This window comes from Montipora capricornis, chromosome 1 (assembly GCF_036669925.1).
Source record: "Montipora capricornis isolate CH-2021 chromosome 1, ASM3666992v2, whole genome shotgun sequence".
Classification (NCBI taxonomy): domain Eukaryota; kingdom Metazoa; phylum Cnidaria; class Anthozoa; order Scleractinia; family Acroporidae; genus Montipora; species Montipora capricornis.
The window spans coordinates 10911930-10924187 of record NC_090883.1 but is presented as its reverse complement, the minus strand read 5'-3'; the positions used below and the strand labels follow the sequence as shown (position 1 = coordinate 10924187).

The 12258-nt window shown below is 35.4% G+C and overlaps 1 protein-coding gene across 1 annotated transcript; it reads left to right on the top strand.

The window, feature by feature from the left end:
- Positions 1-10444: 10444 nt before the first annotated feature.
- Positions 10445-11722, top strand: LOC138057684 (uncharacterized). The gene has a single exon (XM_068903618.1). It carries the CDS (start codon positions 10445-10447, stop codon positions 11720-11722), a length of 1278 nt encoding a protein of 425 aa, XP_068759719.1.
- The last annotated feature ends 536 nt before the right edge of the window (positions 11723-12258 follow it).

The window sequence follows — 12258 nt, the reverse complement described above, 5'->3', positions numbered from 1 at the left end:
AGCAGGTCTTGAGGAATTCCAAATGTACTTTGAATTTCATATTTTTCTCCTCGAGGGTGAAAATATTCCAACCAAGATCCGTTAGTTGTTCAACAACAGTTAATTCCGGATTCTCATTCCTGCTTGTTCCTCCAATGAAACTGGCAGATGGCATAGTATAATCATCGCCAGATTCTACTGGCGTCGCAATGTTCACACGACTCTCATCTGTCAGCGCGCGCTCAGTTGTTCCATCGCTCAAGCCATCTTGTTCTTTGTTGTGTTCGTTTATCCTCGTGCGCTGTCTTGTCAGACGTGTTGAAGACATCCTAATGAAATTATATAGCTTGCACAAAAGAGGATTGTCTTCCAATAAAAAGCACTTTATTCTAAACCCAACGCGTTTCGGCTTCTGCCTTCACCAGGGGTTTCTGCTATGTATTTGATTAATTACATTTGATAAGTGCTGTTTACAGTGACGTAGTAAATAGTGCGATTTGTAATCGCATACTTGTATCACAGTCTTTGTTATACTTGCCAGCCTTTTGGACTGGCAGTGTAGTAATTTTTTTCTAAGAAAAACCGCAAATGTAGCTGCAGCCTTCATAGGAATTTTGTCAGAACCCTAACTTTCAACCATACCCAATATTATAGAAACTGTTATTTCTGTAATACAGTAGAGGTCAGCTTTGTTTGAGACTCTGCTTTTGAAATGTTGAACTTTTTTTAAAAGTAAAAACTGGAGTAAGCCTGAACAGCCAGTTTAATAAGATACAAATGATCTTGTACAGTAAGCACTCAGTGCAAACTTTCTGTCATGCATTAAAAAAATGGGTAGAATAAAATCACTTAAGAGGTGTAAAAGTTGAGGCTGTCACAAAGTTTCTGACGGTGTGAGACTAATCTGAAATTGAGGATGTACTGGCAACAGAATTTTTGAACTCTCATTCAAATCATCTTTGCAAAGCATGAAAACATTCAATTATCCCCATTCTTTACAATTAGGAATTAACAGGTCGGTGTTGAAAAAAACAAACAAACCTAGAGCTGCAAAAGAATCACATGGGACGTGAGGCAAAAAATAATAAGCTCCAATTAATGCTAAAGCAATACAGTAAGGCTTTCAAAAACCACTTCTACTTGTAAAAGGGAACCTCAAATGTGAAAACTCAAATCTGCTGCACAGAAACAAACTTAAGAGTTTGTTTGTCATTAAGTCTCTGCTTGCACTGTACATCATTGTTTGAAGTGATAAGTGGGTATTTGTTGTTTCCAAACACAGTGCATCGTAACCACCTGACCCCAGCCAAAGGGAGCAGCTGATGGAAACCTGAAACCAATCACAACAAAAGTATATGTGATAGGCACATTACATTTTTTTCAAGGAGTGAGTTTCTAGAGAAACTGTGGTGCTGGGTCAGTAGGGACAGGACTGACACTTGGTATAATTTGGTGGATAAGGTAAATTATCCACTAACAGTAACAGTAACAGTAACAACTACAAAGTCCTTTGTCAGGGCAAATCCTTCACCTGGACATAGCTAATTCAACATACAACATAATTTTTTTTAAATATGGTATTCTACAATGGCTCTAAGCTTCTTAAATGATCATTCTGTTGTGGTGAGGTACAACTATACCTCTTCATAAGTAAACCAACTGAATGCAGCGTGCATGCAGTATTACCAACAGCTAGCTTCAGAATTTTAAATATAGCAGAAATCAACTATGGGGATGTTAAAGCAATCCATGTACAACTCACAATGCAAGACATACCTGGTATTAATAGCTGCTCTGTTTTTCTCTCCTCTGCCTGCGCTCATACTTAATGCACTTCTTGAACAAATATGCTCATCCAATTATACAAATTACTTGTTAAGACAATTAATGTTTTGTGATTCATGACATTGATGACAAATCTGTCACCTTCTTTGTAGCCTCTTTTGAATTCTTTTAAAGTATGTTAGCCAAAACTCCCGCACGGTTGGCATTATCAATGGAAGTCAATGGAGGGTGTACTGTTGTTCTACACTGTGCTTACCACTTAGCTTTCCAAGCAGGATGATAGCATCTCTGGAAATTTGGCTTTTTTCAAAGGCATCAATTTTTTCTACAGTGATGGCCTCAACTTGATCCTTTTCTTTTCTCTCCCACTTCCGTTTCAAGCTTGAACGCTTGTAAGATGTAGACCATCTATTCATCTCTTCTCTCAACTGACTGATTAACTCACAGCTGGCTGTAACTTCTTTTGGCTTTTCAGACAGCAGGAAGGAGTAAAAGTGTTGCAGGCTTGTCAGATACGATTTGATAGTTTCTGCAACATGCTTTTCTTCAGGATGTTTAACAAACTTCTCCTTTCACAGACCGAAATCTAGAAGAGATGACACCTTCTTGTCAATGTCAATCACAAACAAGATCCTCTTAATCTGTGAAGCGTGCTGTTTGGCAGTTTTCACGTCCTTTTTGTCCCCATCTGGTGATTGTAGCCAATTCTCAAAAGTGACAATTAACCCAGGGACGGTGTCAACATCAGCTTCTTGCACTTGCACTATCAACCGCTTCCCCATATTCATCGATAACTATTTCCTTCACCTCATTCTCCAGCTCCTCACTACTGGTGCTGTAAGTCGGAAATCTCACACTCATCTCCATAGGGCTACAAACGCACGATTTGCGAACATGGGGCTACAAACGCATTTGCGATCAAAGGGCTACAAAAGCACAAATTCAAAAACACAATCTGCAACCATTAGGGGTCAAAACGCACAAATCCAATTAAGCCCGCTAAATGCACTTGCTACAAGTGGGGGCATAATTGCACAAAAAACCTAAAATAATATCTCATATAATAGTATAATGAGTTGTAAAGAACTTCATGAAGAGTTAATCAATATGGAAGAAGTAATTTGTCCATTTTGCAATAAAGAAATAGGTAAACATACGAAAAAAACAGATCAATGTTGCGATCAGCCAGAGATAGTGAAAGATAATATCATAGTTTGCAAAAAATGCGGAACAGTACAAGGTTATACACCTTTAATAGAATTTGTTGATTTTCACTCAAATAAGCATAGATTCCATCGTCAAAGTGTTTACCAAAGAAAATATCATATAGAAAACATAATGAATAATATAGCTGTAAAAAATGGTTTTCAGATAACCGTGAAAAATAGAGATAAGATATTGAGTATTTTTGATGAAATTGGTAAGGTCGTAAAATCTGTGAATATAGACAGAAAGCGTATGATTAACATAAATTTCATTTTGAAACAAATATTCAAAATGCTTGATCTTCCTTTTGAAAAGGTCAAGACGAGTCAATCCAAAAAGACACTTCAATCATATGAACGATATTGGAAAGACATCCTGTCATTGGCATCCGACCGAATTAATGAAATAGTTAAGGAATGAATTTGTCATTGTATTTAGCGTAGAACTTGTCAACACTAGGACAAACATCAGTCACAAAATCATCTACATTTTTTAATTCTGTGTGAAACGATGGTTGAAAATCACCGCTTCTCAACATGTCTTTTATTGAATTCAATAGATGTTGATAACTTTGGTATTCATATATGCAATTTTGTATTTTAAGATCCAATGATTGGAAATCCATGTAAGACTTGATTAACAAAGCACTTGTGCTTATAGCTACTAGGGCTATACCGCCAGTTACAACAGCACTAATAATTCCACCAGTACCAGTTATGATAGAAATAGTATTACCAATAAGTTTGAATTTTTTGAAGCGTTTGACAGCCTTTTTGTAAGCCCAACACTTTCTATGGTATGCCTTATAATAGCTCTTTAGTTCGTCGACCTGATCTTCTGGGAGTTTGTCTGAAATATGGTTCCAGCTGAATATTCTCTTTTTTCGATCTGCCATATATATGGTCTAGATTGTTAATCGTCTGCATAGACAATATAGTATACCACTGACTTGACCACAAAAAGGTGATCTTTTAATCAGTTTAGTTGTGTATTTTTCTGAAATAGCATAAGTGTAACCTCTACCGAGCTTATGGTGGTCATAAAACCTCCCGGAAGCATCATGTAATACACTATGTGAATTTAATATATCAATCCAACCGAAGATCTTTTCAAGTAACCATGTAAGACAGCTATTGCCCGGTCCAAGAAGACCAATTTCACCATCATTGAGTTCAAGAATCTCATTCATAGACATGTCTCTTTTAAAATAGAAACAGTGCAGGTATTGATAAACAAGTGCTGATTTTAATATTTTGTCATTAATGCATGGATGTTTTTCTTTTGCTTCTTGAAAACTATATTCCACAAATCGTAATAAATTGTCGATATACATATATATTGAGTTATATATTTTGAAAATCCACATCACAAATCGAAATGATTTTGAATGAATCTGAACATATTTTTCAATTCATCATCAGACAGAGATTTAGCCCAAACGGCAAAAGCATATAAATCCATTTTACAGAAACTTATAGCAGTGCCATCAGTATGAACCTGACATCCAATAAACATTTCTTGAGCTGAACCTGTCAGAGTGGCAGAAATTGTTTCTGTTTTATTCGCACTAATTGATGTAACGCCTCTAAAGAGTTCCAGTTTTGGCCCTTTAACACGAATTGTCCAAACCTCGATATTACCAGAGAGACTCGTCAAAGAAGGCATAGTAAGTCGGCCATTTGATGATGAACCAAAATCGATATAGACTGTGCCGTCTCCCCATGGTAAATGCACACCGAATCTGACGGCTCCACGCCCCCATTGAAACTGAGATTGATTGGTTATTGCTTTTGTATTGACAACCAGTATTACTGTACATGTGTTACCAGATTTGCCTGCCATTTCAGAAACATCAAATGATTTTTTTTCCAAATAGTCATCACTACCATCGAAACGTATGAAAAAACGTTTTTTCAATGAATCCCTCAGAAGAAGAGGCTTTTTTGAATTGGTTTGTTGTGAAAAATCGATATTATTCACAGGATCAATCCATGAACTAACTCTATCATTTGAATCGGCTGTGACTACTGATAAAGCTGGAATTAATGCAATGCTGATTTTGTCTAACACTGGTATACCAGGTAGACTGTTCGAAATAATGAAAGTCGATCTGTCTAACTTCAAATCGAGTTGTTTTTTTATGACAACATGGTTATCTTCCGTAGCAGCCTTAACGATGAGATTTTTGTCAGTTTCTATATGTCCATCATCATTTACTGAAAGTTGAGCTTGAGCTTGATAGGTAAAATCATCATCAGAGTGATAGTCAATGGTGTATTCAATTCTGTCACCATTGTCGTCAAGAAGATGTGTACCATCTAAATTTTTTACATACAATGTCATATACTGTTGCATTATATAATTCAATTAATCAGTAATGTTTTGTAATGTATAATGTAAACATAAGATCTTACGCCATCCCCATCGTCATCATCAAAATTTATTCGTATGTTTGTTATGTTTTCAAAATATCGATTGATATTGACAGTAAGTATTTTGCTTGTTGAAAAATCTATGTCATAAAATACACTAGCGTCTCCATAAAAAGTTATATCGTGATTCGACTCTGATGGATAATTTTTTTAGCATAAATTTTTATTTTATCAATATAAATTTTAGTAAATGTTAGAGGTACTGTTCTAGAAATATTAAAATCACAACCCAGTGACGATTCTGAAGTGGTTCCATAGGCGTAAGACGGTAATATCTTATCAAATAACCCTAAAATTTTATTACCATTCATATTGATTGGTACATACATTTGAAATTGATTATTTACAATTTGATAAGCCAATTCGTAATCATAAATTGTAAAATCAAGGTTGTTTTTTGATTCACCTTTTATGCCGTAAATCAGGACATACATTGGCAAAAGAGTTGGGCTTCTATTGTCATAAGTGGCTTGAACAGTTACATATAACCGTCTTGCAATATTTGGTGAAGAACCGTCTGGTGATAAGTTCATGATAAAGCGATAATATTTGTAATCTGTGTTGGTTTTGACTGTAGTCGTTCTATCGGTGTTCATGTTTACTTTTTCAAAAGTAACCTGCAATGAATTGAACTCTACATCAAAACCAGTTCTTTGAAAATATATTTCTAAACACACAGTATATATATCGCAATAATTGTCACGTATCAGTTTGAATAGATTAAAATCGAATCGTCCTTTGAACAGACTGGAACCATCTGTTGCCTTTTGAACCTTGAATGAAAATGCTTTTTTGTTGTTTTTATGTGGTGAGTCATTATAGTCGATTAAATTGGCATCCTGTATTCCGTAATCTTCTGTAAATTCCCCATCAGCCATAACATATTTCAGCACATTTTTTCTGTTTGTGTGAGTGGTTATGTGACTCTTCACTATTTCGTCGTCTACATATTTCTTATTTTTTTCTATTTGTTCGTCTGTATATTGATTATTTTGGGTACTTATAGTTGAAAAAGCATCATTTACTTGCTTCAAAGTTATGGCATCTTGATTATGTGTGGCGTTTCCGAGATTTATTATTCGTTGATTGTTCATGTCTAGAACAGAAGTCATTACACCGCTTCCATCCAATTTCAATGTTTTTCCAATCTCAGAATCGACATAAGCTTTGTTAGTCACATCGCTGGCACCGGTTGGTTGTCCACAATTTATTATTTTATTCAAAGACATATCCAAATTTCCAGTCATTTTAGAGGATCCGTCTAAACGAAGTGAATCTAAAAATAATCGATCAACGTAACCTTTTCCAGTGGCATCATTTCTACCTGTCGGATTAGCAAGATTGACGATCTTTTTTTGTGACATATTTAAATTTCCAATCATGTCCTGCGAACCATCACGGAGCACAACCTGATTTGTATTGGGTTTGGTTGATAAACCAGTTTGTAATTGGTGTTTTGTAACAGCGTCAGAATTGCCAGTGCCTTCAGCAAGATTGCTGATTTTATTATTTCCAAAGTCAAAATTGCCAGTTACGGAAATACTTCCATCTTTTTTCAAATAATTAGCCAGCTCCGTTTTGTCAGCTTTGAAATTAAAAGAGCTGTCAACGTAAAATTTATTAGAAGCATCTGAATGTAGTATCGGGTCTTTCACTCCGAAGATTCTTTGATTTTTCATGTCAATTGGATTTTGCAATTCTATTTTACCATCGTTAGTATTGAGCACCATGTAAAAACTATGCAAATGCGCACTACTGACAGCGTCACTCTGGCCATGTCTAGCAGGTGCAATGTTTTCAACACGTCTGTTGTCCATATTAAGGGCGCCAGTCATTACATTGCTCCCATCTAGTTTCAAACACCCAGAAACCTCTTTATCAACATAACTCTTAGTAGTTGCATCGTCATTCGTTTGAGGTGAATCTAAATTTCTCAGTTTTTTATTCTGCATATCATAATCACCGTCATCTGTTAGTTTAAAACCAACACCAGGCAATCCTTTTACTATTTCAATAACTTTTTCATGTGAATATGTGTCTTCAGGTAATTTACCATTTGAGTAACTCATATATACAATTGGTTTATATTTTTTCATCGAAATTCTTCTTTACTTGTTTCTTGGGTTTGTCAATATATATAAAACTGAAAGGGTCTCTAGTTGCTTTCTCGTATAATTGTTTTGAGACATTGTTTTCACGACATATGAGACTTTTTTCATTAGTACTCGGAAAATCATAAATGGCAAAATGTGAGCAGTTTAATCTAATATCTTTTGGTGTCTTATAGTAGCTTTGACTCAAATATATGGCGCAGCAGTTTTTGTCTCCCCTGTATAAAATAGTCAACTAACGGTTTTTGGTTTTTATCACATACAAAATCGTCGAATATCACAATTTTTTGATTGTCACCATTGAGATTTTTTACAGGAATTATTTTATCATTGCTTGCTTCAATGATATCATAACCAGCTTCTTCACTCCATGGTTCGAACTCTTTCATGAGATTCCGATACTTTGACTGCTCTAAGTTTTTTGCATAAAGGTATATTTTATCAAAATACAACAGATTGTGAATCATATGCATCAGTGTGTTTGTTTTTCCCGAACCAGAAGGTCCACAAATGAGCATGCGGAAGCATCGATCAGGCATAAAATCATGTAGTTGTGTGAAGTTTGTGACAACATCGTCGTCAGTATCATAATTTGGTATTTTCATTTATATTATATGGGTATATTGTTTCAATAAAGTTGTGTATAACATGGTGTTCAACACGGTGTAAAACGTTATTTTTTATATATGAATTTCCATTTTTATGTAACGTAACAATATAACAATAAATGAGTTTACTCAAGTGGAAAGAACTCGCAAAGAGTAAATCTGAATTAGGGGATAAGATTAATTATGTACATAATGCTATTACAAAGCATGATATTGATCAGAAGACCAGTCAACAGGGATTTTCAAAAGTATTCCAACCAATCACAAGCAAATTAGATGATGTTATTGATAGTAATCAGGCTTTAAGGTTGCCAAGGAAAAAACGACCACTGAAGAAAGGAGAAGTTCCTGATTACGGTATTGATATAGAGGATGAAGTTCCAGATATGAATCTTGGTGAATTATTTGAACAACCTGTTTTGCCACAGCAAGAAAAACAACTGGTGCCAAAACCACCAACATATGAAGAATCTTTACAAGATCTTCTGGAAGGAAAAAAGGAGATGTATGTTAATCCTAAGTACTTTCCTGAAGAACCGGGATTGCCACCAGAATATGATGACGATTATGAGGTAGATTATGGATTAGATGATGAAGATATGGATGATGCGATATTAGGTGATCTTGGTATGCCAAATTATGATTCTGTTGAAAAGGTAATAAATCAACAAGAAATGACTGAACGAAAAAACAAAAAATATCTCAATAAGATTGTCAATGCGGCTAAATTTAAAAGAAATCAATTGAAAGCCTACAAAGGAAACGTCACAAAGCAATACAAAAGTGGGAATATAACGGAAGTTGATAGGCAAGAGGAAAACAAAAGAGTGGATCGCGCTATGAAAACTCTGAATGAATACATAAAACATTATCAAAACAAAATGAAAACAATGGAAGGTTCTGGTAGGAAAAAACAAAAAGGTGGCAATGTGATATTTTTTAACAAACCGAAAGAACTCATAAAAAAATTGGATTTGATCATTGGTGAGATATTGGCTGGCAATACAAGCATTGACATGCGAAATATGGGTGTTTCTATATTGGACACATTATTGAAAATGTCGACAATCAATAGATCACAATATGGTAAATTATACAAACAATATTTCAAAATTTAATGTAACCTAATCACATAATGGAACGAGAGATACTTTATCATCTTACAGTGTGAAAAATCAAGGGAACAATAAACCAGAAGATTTTGCAACAAATTTCACCAGACCTGTAACTCTAGACAACAATAAGCAATACGTTATCGGTCTTAACAGAGTCATTAACATGTCATTCACTTGGTTCAATGTCAATGCTGGGTACAAAAATCAATTAATCAAATACAGCTCCGATAATGGTTCAACTTTTAAGGACATTACCTTTCCAGCTGGGGTATGGAATTATACGGACTTTGACAGACATATTAAAAATGTGACGAAAACTGGTGATACGTATCCGATGACTCTTGAATTCAACGAAACAACATTCAGAGTCACGGTTACATTAGCTGCAAATTACCAACTCGATTTAAGAGCAAGTAATTTTAATGACCTGATCGGTTTCGACAAAAAGATATTAGCAAGTGGAACGCATATTGGACCAAGAGTGCCAAATCTCAGTCAAGACACAGACGTACTCAATATTCATTGCGATTTGGTAAACGAAAGTTTAGTTGACGGCGAAGAAACAGACATCATTTATTCATTTTCAACCAGTGTACTACGACCAAGTTACTCCTTCACCCTCGAACCACAAAGAGTTACATTTAATCCTGTGAACAAAACTACAATTTCATCAATCAGAATCATGATAACAGATGGAAAAAGAAGATTAGTGGATCTGAATGGAGCAGATACGTCTTTTTCGCTGATTTTAAAAAGTATCTAATGTAACAGTATAATGAAACCATATGAATTTAAGAGGTTTTACCACCCAAAACTTGGTAAATTTGTATTTCAACATAAAGGGTCTGGGCTTATCTTAGACAACATTTTTAAACCATTGAAGAGTGTGGCATCGTCTGTTTTCAAGAAATTTGCAAAGCCATTAGCAAAGAAGGCATTAGAATCAGGGTTTCCCATGCAGGTGATAAAATTGGCAAGACGGTGGCAGAAAAGTCAGGAGACCTAATAATGAAAAAATTAGCAAATTTGAGAAAAGGAGCCACAACACCAACACAAAAAGCAATTGTTCCATCCTTGCCCATTGAACAGAAACAGCAAGATGAAAGCGCTGACATGATACTAAATAGATTGATATCCGGATCTGGAAGAAGGCGTAGATTTTTCAAATAAATAACATGACAGCAAAATTATATAATACAATAGTATAAATGGCTTTTAGAACAAGTGAATTATTGCAAAGAAATGAGTTAGTGCGATTTCAACTTGATGATGTAATCCGAGCCCCAGGTAACGGTCAACATCAAGAAAAGAACGGTTATAGATTCACCATCAACGACCGGAGTTCTTTCTATGATTGGTACAATGCTTATTTCGAGGTTCAATTCCAGTTACAAAAAATAGCAGATGGAGCTGGTTATGCAGCAGCCGATAGAATAACGGTGATAAACGGATCTCATTCATTGATTGCACATATGATGATTAAAAGTGCTGGGAAAATTGTTTATGATACTGACAATCTGCATAAGGTCACTTTTGTGAAGAATCTGTTGGAATATTCTGATGATTACAGCAGATCAGTCGGTAAAAACAGTTTTTGGTATTTAGACACAAATGATACGACAGCCAATACTAATTCAGGATATGAATCGAGAAGAGTGCTTACACAAGCTGCCAACAATGATGGAACGGGAGGAGCAAAAGATGTGAATTTGATCATACCTCTCAATCGTTACAGTTTTTTTGAAGAGTTGCAGGATAAAATGTTGGTTCCTATGCAGTTACAATTCAATTTGAATCTCCAGAACGACAATGAACTCATCAATAGGGCAGCAGCAGCAAATGCCGGAAGAGTAGTGAATAACAGATTTCTACTATGGGTTCCAAAATTAACACCAAAAGACAGTATGTACGACGGATTTGTAAGCTCTTTCATGAAAGAACACAAATGGACATATCAGCGTGAACTATATGCAGTGTCAGCACCAGCTAGAGTTAGTGGTTTTTTTCAGATTTCTTCCAGTATTGACAATGTCAAAGCAATTTTCGTTTATTTACAACGGGCTAAAACCGGAGTTGCAACTCAAAATCCATATCTATTCGACACCTTCAAACTAAATGAAGCAAACGCAAACAGTTATTTAACAACATGCAGACTCGAATATGGCAATGGCGTTTTCTACCCAGAAACAGAATATGACAGTGAAAGCAAAGTGAGAATATTCAATGATCTGATGTCTTATGCAATGCGAAAAAATGATTACAACACCGGAACCCAGTTGAATCTTGCCAATTATAACAGCCTGTATCCACTAATCTATTTCGATCTGTCATATCAGGCAGAGAAAGTAACAAGAGACCCTAAACAGTTGATTTTCAGGTATAAAATAAGTGCCAATAGTGCAGCAGATTTCAATGTCCATGCAGTTGTATTGTACGAAGAGTCGGTTGTTATTGACAAGGTGGGTAATGAATTGGTTATAGTTTAATCCCATGAATGACACATATTTATTTGTATATGTTTTGTGACTGGAATTATGTAACATATATTATATGACTGAACTTCATCAAATAAACGTAAGACTGTCAGATAATCAAAAAAAGAATCTGAGCAATGCTTTCCATAAAAGGGAAACGATAGTTCTGAGACTGGCAAATGATTCTCTTAATGGAAACGACACTCTTTATGTTCCAGCAACGGTGAAAAAAAGATTGCAAAAAAATCGACAATTGAACAAAGGAATGGACATTAAGCTTGCTAAGACCAATATCAGAAAACAAGTGGGCGGAAGTCTTTTGAGCACCGTATTGTCACTTGGTATGAGAGCTCTACCAGCAATTGGTAAAACCCTTGGGTTGAGTGCTCTTGGTGGTTTAGCAGAAGCCGGAGCTAAAAAATTGTTAGGATCTGGTCAAAAAGGTGGCGCTATGCCATTACCCATGATGATACCTTTCCAGGCAATCAACAAAATAATGCCATATCTGAACATGTTCACTACAAAACAGCAAAGAGACATCATCAATG